Source organism: Spermophilus citellus (assembly GCF_964194105.1).
Source record: "Spermophilus citellus genome assembly, chromosome: 17".
Taxonomy (NCBI): domain Eukaryota; kingdom Metazoa; phylum Chordata; class Mammalia; order Rodentia; family Sciuridae; genus Spermophilus; species Spermophilus citellus.
In genome coordinates this window covers 58,150,818-58,168,128 of record NC_138199.1, presented here as the reverse complement: position 1 = coordinate 58,168,128, position 17,311 = coordinate 58,150,818, and the positions used below count along the sequence as shown (strand labels likewise).

Sequence of the window (17,311 nt, the reverse complement as noted above, 5' to 3'; positions counted from 1 at the left end):
ATATCAGGGCACATACAGGATTGCCTGGAGCCCTTAGTTTGGGCAATGATTTAGCAGATAAAACTACACATGACATACATATTTTCTCTACACTAGAAGAAGCTATAAATTTTCATAAAAGGTTCCATGTCAATGCTAATACTTTACAAAAGCATTTTAAAATAACTAAGGAACAAGCTAGACAAATAATAAAACAATGTCAAAATTGTGTGACCTTTTTACCACAAGTTAATCTTGGAGTCAATCCTAGAGGATTGATACCTAACCATATTTGGCAGATGGACGTCACACACTTGCCAGAATTTGGAAAATTAAAATATTTGCATGTTACAGTTGATACTTCTTCCGGATTTTTGATGGGCTCCCTTCATGCCGGAGAAAAAACTAAAGATGTTATAGCTCATTGCTTACAAAATTTTGCCACTGTGGGCATTCCAAAACAGTTAAAAACAGATAATGCCCCTGGTTATACTTCTACCTCTTTTAAACAATTTTGCTCATCATTTGGCATTACTCATTTAACAGGAATCCCATACAATCCACAGGGACAAGGCATAGTTGAAAGAGCTCATCAAACTATTAAAATGTACTTATTAAAACAAAAAGGCGGAATTGGGAAGGGGTATATATTCCCCAAAGATAAACTTAAAATAACCCTTTTTACTCTAAACTTTTTAAATTTGGATTCATCAGGACTTAGTGCTGCAGAAAGGCATATGTGTCCAAAAAATGTACATAAGCCCAAGGTACTTTGGAAAGATATTCTAACAGGACAATGGAAAGGTCCTGACCCAGTAATTGTCTGGAGTCGGGGGTCTGTTTGTGTGTTTCCACAGGAAGAACAGCAGCCGATTTGGATTCCAGAGAGATTAACCAAGGTCCTGACCCAGTGATTGTCTGGAGTCGGGGACCTGTTTGTGTGTTTCCACAGGAAGAACAGCAGCCGATTTGGATTCCGGAAAGATTAACTAAAATCCTGACCCAGTGATTGTCTGGAGTCGGGGGCCTGTTTGTGTATTTCCACAGGGAGAACAGCAGCCGATTTGGATTCCAGAGAGATTAACTAAAGCGATTTCTACAGACCAAAAAGAAGATGATTTGGCTCAAATCCATAACAGCTGATATCCAAAACTCCAATTTGGCTATCCTTACATCTTCGACAGAACCAGGATTCTTTTTTCAATATCTATTTTATTATTGCCCTTTCCCATATCATGAAGTTCTATTTTGTTTTTTGAGCTCATACAGACCTAGGTTAATGTTTTGCTGATCAGTTCTATTTTTTTTTTTTTGACTATAGAGTTTTTAAACATTGCAATGGAGATTTCACCTGTAAAAAGTTATAAGGCCTTTACTATTATGTTATGTGTTATATGTATTATATTATGTGTGCACACTTGTGTTTTGTGTTATATGTTTGAATGTATGTATGTCCATATATCATATATGATGAGCACTCATGAAAAAATGGATCCAAATATTTTTTTTATTCACGTGATTTAAATGGTTTAATTTAAATTGGGTAAATAACTGTTAAGAATTGTTTTAATATGTAAACAAAAAAGAAGGTTAATAGATCTGTTTGTTTACTTTCACCTTTCCTTTTCATTATATTTAATAATTCTCTTCAAGATAATATAAATTGTTAAGAAAATTGTTTTCTTTTCTCTTCAAGATAATGTAAATTGTTAAGAAAATTGTTTTCTTTTAGTGCCTTCTGGAATGTTACACAATTTTTTCTTTAGCCATTATTGCTAGAATTCCTATCTTCATCCCAGTGCCGGTGAAGACAAAGATAAAACTAATCTACAGTTTCTGCAATAGCCATCACTGAACTGCTTGCAGAACTTGCCTAAACTATGTGTCACTTGTATGCATTGTGAACTCAGTTGTATGCATTGTGAACTATCTGTTGGTGCAGCGACTTGTGGTAGTGTTGGAGTATTTTTACTGATTATGTCATCGGTGGTACAATTTTTCCAACAAGAGCCATCAATTGGCTTGGTGTATCTTCCTCCCTTCTGCTTGTCATGACAAAGACCTCTCCACAGGTGTGGCTGTATACTGGACTGGTAGTCAATGACGGGTAAGATCCAATTACAATGGTACCAACCTAAGACAGGAGGCTGACGCCCTGAGGTCAGCTCATCCGAAGACGGGTAAGGACCATATGTAGTATTGGACAACCTAAGGCAGGCACGGTCCCCAAGCCACATGCTTGTTGTTTAAACAGAGAGGGGGAGATGTTGAGAGCCACAGCCAAAGGGGCCCCAGCAAACTTCCAGCTGCCAGCAAACTTCCAGCTGCCGGCTGATGATTGGCTCACAGCAGCCCCAGCAACATCTAGCTGATTGGCTCCTCTGCGGTGATGTTCATTGGGCTGTTTCCCTGCCCTTCAGACTGCCAGCTGATGATTGGCTCACAGCGGCCCCAGCAAACTTCCAGCTGCCAGCAAACTTCCAGCTGCCGGCTGATGATTGGCTCACAGCAGCCCCAGCAACATCTAGCTGATTGGCTCCTCTGCGGAGCTGCTCATTGGGGAACTTCTTTGGCTCCGCCCACACAACCCAGCCAATCAGCCTCAAGAGCAGGAGGATTGTGGGAGGTGGTGAGGCTTGTGTGGGGGGAGAGGCTTGTGGGAAGCCAGTGGTGGCAGTTGGGCTCTGAGGGTTTTTTCCTGAGGAGCTGTTTTGTTTGGCATTTGTAGTTCTAAAAATAAAGTAAGTTTCTTTTGACAAGTGGCTCCTGAATTGTGCTCGACCCCTTGGCCCTTTTTAAATTTTTTTGAGACAGGGTCTTTCTAAGTTGCTCAGGCTGCTCTCAACTTTGCAATCCTCTTATCTCAATCTCCTGAGTAGCTGGGATTTCAGGCTTGTGTGCAACCACACCCATATAGGTAAAATTAATTTTAACAATTTATTTTATTTAACTCAATATATCAAAAATATTATCATTTCAGTATGTAACCAATATCAAAGTTATTAATGAGGTGGTTTTCTTTCACACTAATTCTTTGGTATCTGGGGTATATTTCACACTTATAGCACATGTCAATTCATATATATATATATATATATATATATATATATATATATATGAACTCAATAGCCATGCATGGCTAGAGGTTATCATGCTAGACACTGCAGATCTAGAATAGTGTTATCAAACTTTAGCATACATCAGAATACCCAGAAAACTGTTTAAAGTACACATTGCTGCTGAGGGCCATTACCAAGTAGAAATGATGCATCAAAATTTCCTTGCTAGCGTACCCCATGTTAATGATTTCGCTGTTGACATTGCATGTAAGGTGACCTTGCTCAAAGACCAAGGCGGATCCGGGTTTAGAGCTGATCAGGTTTGAGGAAGTATCCTGGTCCTTGGATTAAGGGCGTTCCCAGTTTAAGACCTTGGATTTTAGGGAAGTTCGATGTTGAGGATTATTGCTGCTGGAATTAGGGCGTTCCTGCTGCCTGAGCTCTCATTGAGTTCTCGTGAGATTCAGAGGGCATTTTGGGAAAGAGAGCCTCGTGGAGTAGGTGATTTGGGTGGCAGCAGAACTGGGATTGCCCCAGAACGTGTGTGGAGGCCGGTGTGAGTTCGGGAATAAAGATTTGCTGTTTGAATCTACAAAGCTGTGTGGTGGCTCGTGATTCTGTGCCCAGCCAAGACTGCGGCACATTGCTGGGCCCCATCCTCAGAGTTTCTCATTCATTAGCTGTTAGTGGAGATTAAAGTCCCTGTAGTTCTACCAAGTTCCCAAATGCTGTCAATGCTGTTGATCTAAGCATCACACTTTGAGAACCACTTGTGGAGAAATTGGAGCAGTAGGAAAAACAAGAGCAGCAATTAGGGAGTCAGCAGTATGTCAAAGCAAAAGGTGAAAAAAAAAAACCCAAAATGAACACTAAGCAACAAGATATGACTACACATCTAATGGAATAGCTAAAACACAAAATCCAGTGTCAAATGCTGGTGAGGATATAGAACATGAATTCTCATTCATTGCTGGAGAGAATGCAAAACAGTACAGCCACTTTGGAAGACAGTTTAATAATTTCTTACCAAAAAACCCATAAGTTGGGCTGAGGTTGTGGCTCAGTGGTAAAGCACTCTCCTAGCACATGCAAGGCCCTGAGTTCGATCCTCAGCACCACATAAAAATAAATAAAGATATTGAGTCTAAATACAACTAAAAAAATATTTTTAAAAAACCCATAAGTTTCTCATCTTAATCCAGCAGTTGAGTTTCTTGTATTTACCCAAATGAGTTGAATACTTAAGTTCACACAAAAACATGCACACAGATGTTTATGGTAGCTTTATTCATAGTTACAAAACTTAGAAGCAATCAACATGTCCTTTAATAGATGAATTGGTAAATAAGTAGTGGTACATCTAGAATTATTATTCAGTGCTAAAAGAAATGAGCTGGGATTGTGGCTCAGAGATAGAGCGCTTGCCTAGCACTGGGTTCAATCCTCAGCACCACATAAAAATAAAAGTATTGTGTCCATCCACAACTAAAAAATAATTTAAAAAAAATGAAGAAATGAGCTATAAAGCCATGAAAAGCCATGGAACATATTTAAATGCATATTACTTAGGGAAAGAAGCCAGTATGAAAAGGTATATACTGTATGATTCCAACTATATGACATTCTAGAAAAAGCAGAACTATGGATATGGATATAGTGAAAAGATCAGTGATTACCAGGGCTGGGAGAGGGAAGGGATGAGTAGGTGGAGCACAAAGGACTTTTAATGAAAGGAAAGTGACCATGACACTCGAGCGACCAAGAGATCTTTATTACAGTGGTGTCTGATTGACAGGGAAGGAAAAGAAAAGAGAGAGAGAGAGAGAGAGAGAGAGAGAAAGTGGGGGAGTGTATTCATTAACAATACAACATGTCAGCATTTTAAGGTGTTCTGTTTTTGGACCATCTTGCTTGTACAAAAATGCTATGCTTGGTGCTGGGGATGTGGCTCAAGCCATAGCGCGCTTGCCTGGCATGCGTGGGGCACTGGGTTGGATCCTCAGCACCACATAAAAAAAATAAAATAAAATAAAGATGTTGTGTCCACCGAAAAATAAAAAATATTTAAAAATTCTCTCTCTTTCTCTCTCTCTCTCTCTAAAAAAAAAAAAAAATGCGGGCTGGGGATGTGGCTCAAGCGGTAGCGCGCTCGCCTCGCATGCGTGCGGCCCAGGTTCGATCCTCAGCACCACATACAAACAAAGATGTTGTGTCCACCGAAAACTAAAAAAAAAAAAAAATGAATATTAAAAATTCTCTCTCTCTCTCTCTCTCTCTCTCTCTCTCCCCTCTCTCACTCTCTCTTTAAAAAAAAAAATGCTATGCTAATCAATGAAGGACATTTGTCAAAATTCCAGGTCATTACTATATGAATTTTTAGAAAATAAGTCAGAGTCTGCAGGAGAACTTTCCCATGGCCTTTACATCTATGACATCACATGCCATTTTAGAAGTTCAACACTGGAATCTAAAAAGGAGTTTATTTACTTCAAGCAACAAGGAGACATACCCTCAATATTAGAAATTATAGACAACAATAAAAGAAATGTATAGTATTAGGAGCCCTTTCAGTGTGCTTAGATCTCAAGTGGAGGTGCTTTTAAGTGTACCTTTAAATACAAATAGTAATGCTTGGAAAATAGAAAAGTTAGTGGTTCTAGGGAGAGTATTAGAAAAATATATCTCAGAGGAGGGTGGGTTCCCCAGCTGCAGGAGACTCTCAAACAATCCTGCCGCCCTTAAGCAGTCAATCAATTATAACAATGAGAAATGGGGCTTCACGACAAAACCGATCTGCCACTGAGGCCAAGTGACCACAAGCAGGACGGCCACGTGGCACTCAAGAGATTGTCTTGCGCTGGTGTCTTTCACTTGGGTTTCCAAGGGAGGAGATCAGGCTTAGCGCAGGACCAACATCTCCCTGCTCAGCACCAACAATCAGGAAGGGGCTTTGACAAGAAAGCATCCAGGGGCTGGGGATGTGGCTCAAGCGGTAGCGCGCTCGCCTGGCATGCGTGCGGCCCGGGTTCGATCCTCAGCACCACATACAAACGAAGATGTTGTGTCGCCGAGAACTAAGAAAAAATAAATATTAAAATTCTCAAAAAAAAAAAAAAAAAAGCATCCAGCTGGTTCTGAGCAGCTCAACCACACCTTCCAGGTGTAGGTCTCAAAGCGTGCACGGTGCGGCGCAAGCACTTGGCGCCCTCTCTTGCCAAGTGGCTCCAATCACTCTAGTTGCATGCAGATGCCTCTCCTGGTCAATTAGTCAGGTATGAAAACAAGCCATTCACTCCTGGGCCCAGAGTTAACAGCCGCCAAAGCCTCAATAAATTACTTTAGGAATGATGCCTGTTTTCAGTGGAGTCTACCTCATCTTTCTGGTTTTGTCAAAGATAACTATTCCAAGACAAACCTTCCTTTACCTATGGCCAACGGGAGGCTGAGAGGGCACAGGAGCGAGTCTGGGGCAGGGGTGAGATAATAAGATGAACACAGTAGATACAGATTTAGCAAGCAAAACAGGTTGGGGTTTTTTTTTTGTGTGTGTGTGTGTGTGTGTGTGTGTGTGTGTTTTAAGAGAGAGAGAATTTCAATATTTATTTTTTAGTTTTTTGGCGAACACAACATTTGTTGGTATGTGGTGCTGAGGATCCAACCCGGGCCCCACGCATGCCAGGCGACCGCTTGAGCCACATCCCCAGCCCCCCCCCCCCCCCGCCTTTTTTTATTCAGACGCGATTTCATGATTAATATTTACAAGGAGAGGATCTATCCACATTTGCTGCTTATAATACTTTTTCCATTTAAATTCCTTGGTCTTGATGCACCTAGTTTAGCAGGTAACACCCCCTCCTTATAATGTAATGATAATATTTTCCACTGAAAAATAAGAGCCGAGATTATTGGAAATCCTAGAAGATGGTCCATGTCTTTGTCTATAGGAGGCTTCTGTCATTTCACCCCAACTCTCAAATTCCCTGTTGATGAGCGGTCCACTTGGGGTAGCCCAGGATGCACCAGGTCCAGAGATCTGAGAAACCTGAATGACAGACTTCTATGAAACTCCACAGCCAACAGGAGGGCTCTGCTTCTCTTTCTTCAAAGCCACCTTTCCAGCACATGTCCAGAGTTTCTCCAAGCTTATATCTTTCCTAAATGACGTTCTTCATCATGAATTTCCCTTCCGACTTCTCCACTGTGTTAGCCAGCATCTCCTGCAGGGCCTGCACTGAGAGGGACTGCTCCAGCACAAAGATGCTGATGGACAGGTCCGGGGCACATTCTATTCTTGGAATTGGAAGTAGACTCTAAGAAACAAAGTCTGTTGCCAAATCCTTCTGCTGCCAAACATAGTTTCTGTTGTTCTTTGTGGATGGTTGCGGTACACTGCAGAACCACTTCATCCTCCCCATCCAACATTCTGAAGTTGTTTTCTGTCACGTCCTATTAGAAATAAGCTCAGTAAGCCAAGAATCTTCATCCCCTGAGCATGGTGGCTGCAGCCCCTCAGGTGACAGATCATTCTGATGCTGTGCTGTCAGGGGCCTCCTGCCACGTGGGACTTCGGAGCACCGGAGGTGTGGTGAGTGCCAGTGAGGGGCTGTTGTGGTTTAGATGTGGTGTCTCCCAAAAGCTCATGTGAGAGACAGTGTAAGAGGTGAAACAATTGGGATGCAGGAGAGAGTTTTTATAGCCAAAATCTAATGGAGTCTCTGTGTCTGCAAGCTGCCTTGTTGGCATACAGTGATTGGATCATATAGTAGTTGCTAAAGGTGTCATTTTCTGCCTTCAGGCAGACCCAGTAGGGGCTAGATGTGGGTTTTCATCACACCAGTCTGATAGGGGTTGAGTGTTCATCCTTGAGTGGGGTTGTGTGTTCAGTCTTGAGTGGGGTTGAGTGTTCAGCCTTGAATGGGGTTGAGTGTTCAGCCTTGAATGGGGTTGAGTGTTCAGTCTTGAGTGGGGTTGAGTGTTCAGCCTTGAATGGGGTTGAGTGTTCAGTCTTGAGTGGGGTTGAGTGTTCAGCCTTGAGGCAAACAAACAATAAGGAACCAGATGGGTGAGGGTGAGGGTCAAGTGTTCAGCCTACCCTGCAGCTAACATTTGTTCAGTCTGCTCCCCAGCTAACATTTAGGGTGGTAAAGCTATTTTGTACACTTTAATGAAGAACACCTATCATTATACATTTATCCAAAACTGTAGAATGTACAACACCAAGAGTGAACCCTAATGTAAGCTGTGGACTTTGATGATATGTCAATGTAGCGTCACTAATTGTAACAAATGTACCACTTTGGCACAGGATGCTGATATTGGGGAAGCTGTATAAGTGTAGGATCAGGGGTTATTAGGGTTCTCTAGAAGAACAGATCCAACAGGATATATATGCAGATATGATTATAAAAAGAGGGTTTATTAGATTGATTTACAATACCAAAAACCAGATAGTCCCACAGAGGTCTTCAGGCTAGAGAGTTGGAAGAACTAGTAGCAGAACAAGAGGGATCAATGATGTAGCTCCAATCTGGGACAGAAGACCAGGAAACTCCCTTGAAAATAGCTGATCAATCTGATTCATAAGAGTGAAGGGGCTGGAGTCTTATGTCCTCAGGCAATGGCAGCAGCAATCATAAGCACCTGTTCAAGAATTGAACTTGTCAGGCTGGGGATGTGGCTCAAGTGGTAGCGCGCTCACCTGGCATACGTGCGGCCCAGGTTCGATCCTCAGCACCACATACAAACGGAGATGTTGTGTCCGCTGAAAAATAAATATTAAAAAAAAAAAAAGAATTGAACTTGTGTCTGCTCCCGCTTCCTTGTTGTTCCAAGTTTTTGTTCTATTCAGGCTTCCAATCTATTGGACTGTGCTGTTAACTTTTAGGGTGGGTTTAATTAATTAATTTTTATGTGGTATTGAGGATTGAACCCAGGGCCTCACACATGCTAGGCAAGTGCTCTACCATTGAGCTACAACCCCAGCCCCTGTACACCTTTAATTTTCAAAACTAAATATGTGAACTCAAAGTTTTCTTATTAATGAAAACCTTATTAATGAAATGTTATTTAAAACATTACTAGGAGGTAGAATGACTTCTTTAAAAAATGAAACCCCAGATTTGTTTTGTTATAAAAAGAAATGTTTAAGTATTAGTAAAAATATTAAATGGGTCTCATTAATGTATCTAAAGAATACCACATTGTACACTGTCTTCCAGAGGTAGGGGGGAAATCTACATTCTACACTAACTTTTTCAGATGGAATGGGTTTAAGTTGTTCTCAGTTCTATCAAAAAATGCTCTTAAATATCTTTTGAAAAAGTCAATTGGGGGCCGAGTTTGTAGCTTGCATGAGGCACTGGTTTGATTCTCAGCACAGCATATAAATGGATAAATAAATAAATGTCCATAAATTTAAAAATTTAAATCAATTGTACCAGGGCATAATGTAATCCCTGCAACTTGGGAGACTGAGGCAGTAGAACTGCAAATTTGAGATCAGGTTTGGAACTTGGCCAGTCCCTGTCTCAGAAAAAAGTAAAGAAGGCTGGGGATGTAGCTCATTGGTAGAGCACCAATCCCCAGTACCTGAAATTTTTTTTCAGTTGTAAATTCTGATTCTCTTAAGTATCCCCAAATAGTAAGTGGTAAACAATGAGTTTGTTACTTGGGGCACTATCTTTCTGAAGTGGATCAAAGTTACTAAAATGTAATTAATTTTATTACATAAAATGTCTTTCATTGTTGCTCCTTTCCTACTCCGCTGTCCATAAGGCCTTCCGGCCCACTCCCTGTTCCTGGCCTGGACCATCCTTGCCCAGGGCTCCGCCAGGCCTGCCTTGTTCCCAGGTCTGCTGAGGTTGCCTCCTCGGGAAGCCCTCCCTGACCACCCTCTCACCTCTTCATAGCCTGAGCACCCTCTAGAGGTATCGTCCCTGTCCCCAATTCCTGTGACAGCAAGTACTGCTCTTCCTGCGTACTGCTCACTCCTCGGGCCTGGACCAGGGAATCAATGGGCAGAACTCACCACCGACCTGAGAATCGCTGGCCCTGAGGTCTCAGCCCCTGGCTCTGTGCCCAGCTGTAGCTCTGAGAGGCAGGAGCCAAGACACGTCTTGGAGGCTGGTCTTTATGTGAGGCCCAACCCCCCGGGTTGTCAGCCTCCATCCCAGGGCACTTGATGACGAACATTCACCAGGCGATAAGGAGGGGAGAGGGAGAGGTGGCAGAGAACACAGGAAGAACGTGGCATAGAAAAAAAGGAGGGTAGCCAGGCCACCTTAGGGCACCTCGGGGGCTGGCTCTGGGATGCCCAGTCGGGGCCTCCAGAGGCCCACTCCATGCCTAGGGCATCAGCTGGGACCATCAGGACTTTAAGCTCCGGGGCCGTGCAGGCAGATGGACATCTCCCAGGACGCCATCGAGCTGGTCGTTAAGAACAGACGCGGACGCCAGCCTTCCCGAGTGATAAATGGCTGATAATTAATGTTGGGTCTGCACGTTATTAATCAATTTAAAGTCGAATGTGCGGCCAGAAGCGATTCCAGGAAAAAAAAATCCTGCCCAGCACCGCAGCCTCCCGCTGTCCCTCATCCGTCACCAGCTTTGCAAGCAGCTCATTAAAATGTGGAGAGAACTGCGGCTGCAGAAACGGAGCCCTTGCAGGCTGAGGTAGCTGAGGGGTCTGCAGCCGGAGGCAGCGGGGAGGCGGGGCTGGGGGCGGGGCACATGGGTGGGGCCATTCCAGTGATTGGCGGGGGATGTGGGTGGGGCCATTCCAGTGATTGGCGGGGCTGTGGGCAGGGCCATTCCAGGGGTAGGCGGGGCTGTGGGTAGGGATTTTTCGGGGATGGGCGGTGCCATTCCAGGGATGGGTGGGGCCATTCCAGCGATTGGCAGGGCTATGGGCGGGGCCATTCTAGGGATAGGCAGGGCTGTGGGCAGGGCCATTCCATGGATGGGCGGGGCTGTGGGTGGGGCCATTCCAGGGCCCTGAGGGAGGGGCAGGAGGAGGAGCCCTGGGGAGAGAGGCAGAGAGCGGCCTCTGCTGGGCCACCAGGCAGAGTCCAGCCCCAAACTCTGGTGGCCAGGGACCCTCCTGGATGCAAGTTGGGGGAGGTTGTTGTGGAGAAGCCAGACCTGGATTTCAGGTCCTGCTTTTTCTGCCCACCAAGGGGAGCAGGTCCCCTCCCCCTGACCGTGGCTCTCCTTCCCTGTGAACCAACAGCCCTCAGCACCCTCTCAAAGTTGGCAGAGAGGCAGGGAGGCCACGTTTGGGCAGGCCCAGGACAGTACCCAGGCGCACAGTAGGTGCTCAGTAAGTGATAACTGTCTGCCTGTCATCCAAAGGTGAACTGGGGCAGGGGGGCAGCTGAGAGGGCGTCCGGTCACTTGCCCTTTGCCAGGACATCTTTCGGAGCTCCAAAGGCCCTGCCTTTGCTGTCTCCTTTCCTCTGGGAGTGTGTTCTCTTCGCGCCCCATCCCAGCAAACTCCTACACGGCCTTCAAAACCCACCTCGCAGGCCCCTCCTCTGCGCCGTCTTCTGATGCTCGCTCACTTCTTTTTTTTTTTTTTTTTTTTTTTTTTTGGTACCAGGGATTGAACCCAGGATCATTTGCCCACTGAGCCCCGTCCCCAGCCTTTTTTGTGTTTTATTTAGAGACAGGGTCTCACTGAGTCGCTTAGGGCCTTGCTTAGTTGCCTAGGCTAGCCTCCAATTTGCCATCCTCCTGCCTCAGCCTCTCGAGCTGCTCCACCGCACCCAGCTCACGCTCCATTCTTTGGGTCAATCAGCCCAGATCACAGCCGGCAGCTGGGGCAGTGGGACCCTAGGGTGTGAAGAGGCAGGATCGCTGCTGGGGTCTGGACCCCGGAGAGCTCCTTTGGCCTCTCACGATGGTTTCCGATGAGTGCGGGTGGGTGGGTGGGTGAACGGGGGTCTCTTTGGAATCTGGTCCCTGTCCCCGCTGCCTTGCTCTGGCTCCATCCGGCTGGCTTTGCGCTTGTCCTTGGGACTCTGGGATGGAGCCCGCCCCCACCCATGCGTCTGTGAGCCGCGCCCCTCCCTTTGTCCCGCGGCCCCGCCCTCCGCCCCCACCTCCCTGGCTCCGCGTCGCAGCTGCGCCCCCCCCCGCCCCCTGCCAATCAGAGCCCCATTGTCCTGCGGCATCTGGAGTCTCTGAACTGCCGCTCAGCATCCTCCGCGGGAGGACGTCCCGCTCCATTCACAAGCGCCCGCTCCTAAAAGGCTGGTGATTGCGTCCTCAGTGTCCCCACGGGGCCTACCCAGAGCCTGCAGTGGTGGCAGAAAAAGCCCCAGGTGGCGGAGGAGGGGGTGGGGCTGCGTGATTATCTCGGAGCAGGAAGCAGCTCGGTCTCCAAAGAGGCCTGGATGTGCATGAAATAGGGGACCCAGTTGTAAAGATGTCCTTTGCTCCATCTGTCTGTCCCCCGATGCTGCCGCTGTCCCCAAGCCGGCCCTTCCCTAACCTAGTGGGCGTCGGCATCCCCTGGAGGCTGGTTCTACCCCAGACATCGGGACCCCGCCCCAGCGCCTGAGTCGGGAGGTCCCAGTGGACCTGGGCATTTGCTATGTGTTTCCTGCAAGTTCCCTGGTGACCAGGTGGTGGGTGAAGGGACAGAGCACACACAGCCTTCAAATCCCCAGGGGGCTTCCTGGAGAACCTTGCAGGGCTGGGCTGGCCTCCGGTTGGGGATGCTGGCCTTGGGGAGGCTGGCCTGGGGGGCTGAGAGAGCCCTCACCTGCCCAGGGCAGCCCAGGGCAGGGACTGCCAGCCTCCTGGCTCACTGGAGAATTGGGGCTACAACTGGAGGTCATCTTGAGCCTTATTCCAGAACCATCTAATGCAGCCCCACCTGGGAAGGTATAGATGACATTCTATTCTGCCACCAGGTCTGCATTCCCTGCAGAGCCCAGAGAGGGCACTTGCTCTCTGAAGGTCACACAGCCTACCAGGCAGCCCAGATCTAGGGTAGAAGGTCCCAGAATTTGTGGTTCCTGAGCCACACAGCCTGAATATGACCCTGCACCCCTCTGCCCTCAGTGTTCGTGGACAGGCCCCAACCACTGTGTTCCTGCTTTTGGCCTCTGTTCTGTGGGGGGAATAGAAGAAGGCACCTGGTACAGGGCCTGGTACAGGTGGAGGGAGAAGGTGAAGCAGAGCTCCAGGCTCTCACCCACTGGGTTCAGCAGCCTGCGCGTGGGAAAAGCGCTCTGGCCATCTGTCCACGAAAATCCCAGGGCTGCCCGGCACCATGGCACACACTGTCCTCCCAGCGGCTCAGGAGGCTGAGGCAGGAGGATCGAAAGTTGGAGGCCAGCCTCAGCCATGGCGAGGTGCTAAGCAACTCAGGGAGACCCTGTCTCTAAATAAAATAGCAAATAAGGCTGGGGACGGCGCTCAGGGGTGAAGCACCCTGGGGTTCAATCCCTGGTACAGAAAAGAAAAAGAAAAGGGTCCCCTGCCTCGCTGCCCTGAGCCCTGCCTGGGGCCTGTGCCTGGATAGAACCCTCAGTGCTGTCGCAAGGGGGGACTTGTGAACGGTGCCACCTGCTGCCACAGGAGGGCGCCAGTTCTGCTACGAGATCCCCACTCGGCTGCTGGAGGGGCGTGTCCTGCAGCCCCCTGGTAAGGACGGGGCCTCGGGTCCCCTCCATCCGAGCAGGCTCTGGCCACAGGACAGGGTGGCTGATTTCCAGCTAGGTATCGCCCGGGGCACCGGTAGCACTTCCTGCCTGAGTTCTGCTAAAAGAGTCCCAGCCACTGACAGGCTGTCAGGTTGTCACAACAGAGATAGGACCTTGAGGCCTGGGAGCCACACGTCCCTGGGGGCCAGAGAGGGCGTCCCTGGGAAGTGAGGCTGGAGACAGGGACAGGAGGAGGTGGCCTGGATCCCACGCAGGGGCTTCTGGCAGCAAGGTTTTGGAGCCTGAGAAAGAACGGGGTTTCTCGAGATAGCGGGGGGGCATCATGGCCGGGACAAGGCCTGGCGGGGAGCTGGACGGGCCACCAGGGTCCCCCCCGCCCCCCGCCGAGTGGCTGGATTTGCAGGCAGGACTCTCCTAGCCGTTGCCGCAGCCCGCGGCGCCCTCCGCTGGCCTCTCTGAGCATTGCATCCCGCGCCCTCTGGCTCCCGGACTCCTGAGCACTTGGGGGAAGCTCCCAAGGTGGTTCGTTTTTTCTTTTCTTTCTTTTGGGGGCGCTGGAGATTGAACCCAGGGACACTCAGCCAGTAAGCCACGTCCCCAGCCCTATTTTGCATTTTATTTAGAGACAGGGTCTCACTGAGTTGCTTAGGGCCTCCATCTTGCGATCCTCCTGCCTCAGCCTCCTGAGCCCCTGGGATGACAGGCGTGCGCCGTGGCACTGGGCTGAAGGATTTTTATAAAAATATATTTCTGCTTATTAAGCAGCCTGCTGTAGGGAATTTAAAAATAAAGAAAATAAAGTCCAACAGGGAATCCCACCACTCAGAAGTGGCAGCTGAGTGACGTCACGTCTCGGCATTTCTGTCTGTGGAAGTTTCTCTCGTCGAGAGTGACCTGTTCCCGTCACACGGACTGCGCTTTGCAATGCGGCTTCCTGGTTAGTGACCGTCACGGCGGACCCCCCAGCAGCGTGGAGCCCTTGTGCCCCAACCCATGCCCGACCTTAGAGGTGACCCTAAGTTTGCGTGGGTCTGATCGTCTGTCCCTGTCACCCACGCACGTGGCCGTCATCTGTGAGCGGGAAGCTCAGTCCCTGTCTTGGACTCTCCTTTGCTGCTTCCTCGGGAGGGGGCAGGGCCTGAGCGGTGGCAGCTCAGGACAGATGGCAGGTCCCCAGGAAGGTGGGAGGGGCGGGGCAGGCTGTCCCCAGGCTGGACTGAGCACTTTGGAAGGTACAGGCAGCGAGGCCGCTGGGGCCCAGGTGCTCCCTCCCACGGCTCCAAGGCCTCCTTGTGCACTTCCGTCCCTTGTCCTCAGGGCCATGCCCGACTGTCCCTCCTTACCTCTGGCCCTTCCTCTTGCCTCCGCCCATGAGCCCTGAGACTCCGTTCCCCCCCCCCCCCCCCGCGCGCCCGATCGCAGGGCCTCCCCACCTCTCTCCAGAGTTAGGGTCCCACCTCCTCCGGGTCCCCTTCCTCGTGTCCCCTCCAGGGCACCCCTAGGAAAGCTCGGTGTGGCCACAGCCTTGCCAGTCTCTGTGCCCAGGAGACCCGCCCTGGCGCCCCAAGATCCTCACAGTGAAGCCCAAGCCCCACCCAGGGTGTCCCTGTCACCTCCTCCTGGAAGTCACACCGTCCCCGTGCGCTGTCTGTCATAGTGACCAACTTAGAGGAAGAAAAGTTCATCTAAGCTCGTGACACCAAGGACCCCATCTGTGTTGGCCGACCCCCCCCCCCCCCCGGGGCCCTGGGCCTGAGGTGTCGCAGAGCGTCCTGGCGGAGGAACATGATGGGGACAGCTGCTCTGTGCAGGGCAGCCAGGAAGAGGGACGGGGAGAGGGCACATGGGAGTAGCCAGGGACAAAGGACATGCTCCCCAAGGTCACATCCTGTTACTCATCTCCTCCAGCCACTCCCCACCTGCTGCAGGCACCTCACAGAGAGCCCATTCAGCCATTCGTCCACCCGGGTGGTGACGCACCTGTCATCCCAGCAGATCAGGAGGCTGAGGCTGGAGGATCGTGCGATGGAGGCCAGCCTCAGTAAAAGCGAGGCCCTAAGCAGCTCAGTGAGGCCCTGTCTCTAATAAAATGCAAAATAGGGCTGGGGAGGGGGCTCAGGGGTCGAGAGCCCTGGGTTCAGTCCCCAGGGCCCCCCTGAAAAAATTATGACTGCATCACTGACGTGGTCACGGCTCGTAATCTCATGTCACCCCTGAACTTTCCTACATTAACATGGGAGCTCAGGGGACACCCGACATCCAGCCCATGGCGCCGTCCCTGGGCCATCTGCCTGACAGGCCTGTGTGTCCTGGAGGCTCGGCTCTTGGTCTGCTTCTCCGTCTGTCCCTTTCCTTCCCAGCAGACATCACGTGGGTCCCACAGAAAGGACCCGCTCAGCTGTAGGCTCAAGTTCAAGTTCAAGTTCAGGTTGGGCAGTTCTGTCTCAGAGGCCGGCAGACCGCTGGGCCTCACAGTGCCCAGCTTCAGTCTGGGGCCTGTTCCTGGCTCCATGGGCGCCTCTGGGACAGAGGTGGCTGCGGGAGGGGCCTCCTGAGGTGGGAGGCGTGGCCTCTGGTCACCTCCAGGCCTAGGTGGCCCAGGCTGGCCATGGCCAGCAGCACAGGTGGCCCTGGAGGCCGGGGAAGGAGTGAGGGAGGGCTGGTGCTGCGCTGTGGTGGGTGCGTGGTCCAGGCCGGGGGCCAGGCGGTGGGTGGCGCACACTGTCTGGTCCCCTGCTCCACAGACTCCTGCACCTGCTGTCCCTGCCCTCTGCCACCTGCCTGCCACCTTCAGGTCCCTACGGGGTTTCCCATTGGTGTCCAGACCCTGGGCCACCTGAGGGCCTCAGGGGAGCCCCTTTCCCTCTGACCGTGCGCATCAAGTCGGGGCTCACGGGGCTCAGGGCAGTGGCCCTTGGCGATGGCCCCTCTCCCCTGGCCGTCCTCCACCTGCTCCTCCCCCAGGGGCCTCTCCCAGGCTCTGGTGGATACGCAGGGCTGCCCCAGGCCCTTCTGAAGCGGCACTCGGTGTCTCCGAAGCTGCCACAGCAAGGTGACCATCTCGAGTCCCCTGCCCCTGGGTGCCACCTGCGCAGCCTGGGCCTCTGCAGGGCAGTGTCACAGCCCTGGCCGTCCGTCCTCTGCGCACTCAGCCTGTGCTCGGTCTGCCGCCGGCCAGGCCAGGGCCAGCCCCAGTGGCTCCAGAGCTTCCCGCAGCCGGTCCCTGTCCCATTCTGCAGTGACAAGTGTGAGAGCCACTGTGAGAACAGATGAATCTGGGAGGGGGCAGGTGCGACTTTCTGAGCTCCACCTCCCACAGATTAAATCAACCAGCTCACTTCTACCTCAGGACCTTGACACACGATCTTCCCCTGCCTGGAATCCACCCTGCTCCTCTCTGCCCCAGGGCCTTGGCACACACTCTTCCCTGTGTGTGAAACTCCCCTCCCCTCCATCTTTCATTATAGGGGGTTCTCAGCTGTCTGAGCTGTCCCCGAGAGGTGGTCCCTGGCCACCCCATCTGATGCAGATGGCCGCCCTCCCCTCCTTCTCTCCCCTTCCCTCCTGCATCTCTTCTGCCTGCTGGATTCCTGGTCCTGTTAT

At 50.2% G+C, this 17,311-nt stretch overlaps 1 protein-coding gene across 1 annotated transcript in view; it reads left to right on the top strand.

Moving 5' to 3' along the window:
* LOC308636364 (nuclear pore membrane glycoprotein 210-like) overlaps positions 1-16,112 on the top strand; it is a gene marked incomplete at both ends in the record, with an annotated part of 45,486 nt that extends 29,374 nt beyond the window's left edge. The window contains 2 exons of the mRNA XM_081271779.1: positions 13,623-13,688; positions 16,069-16,112. Coding sequence (XP_081127905.1) covers positions 13,623-13,688; positions 16,069-16,112 — 110 coding nt within the window. The remainder of the gene's footprint in view (positions 1-13,622; positions 13,689-16,068) is intronic.
* Positions 16,113-17,311: the final 1,199 nt, after the last annotated feature.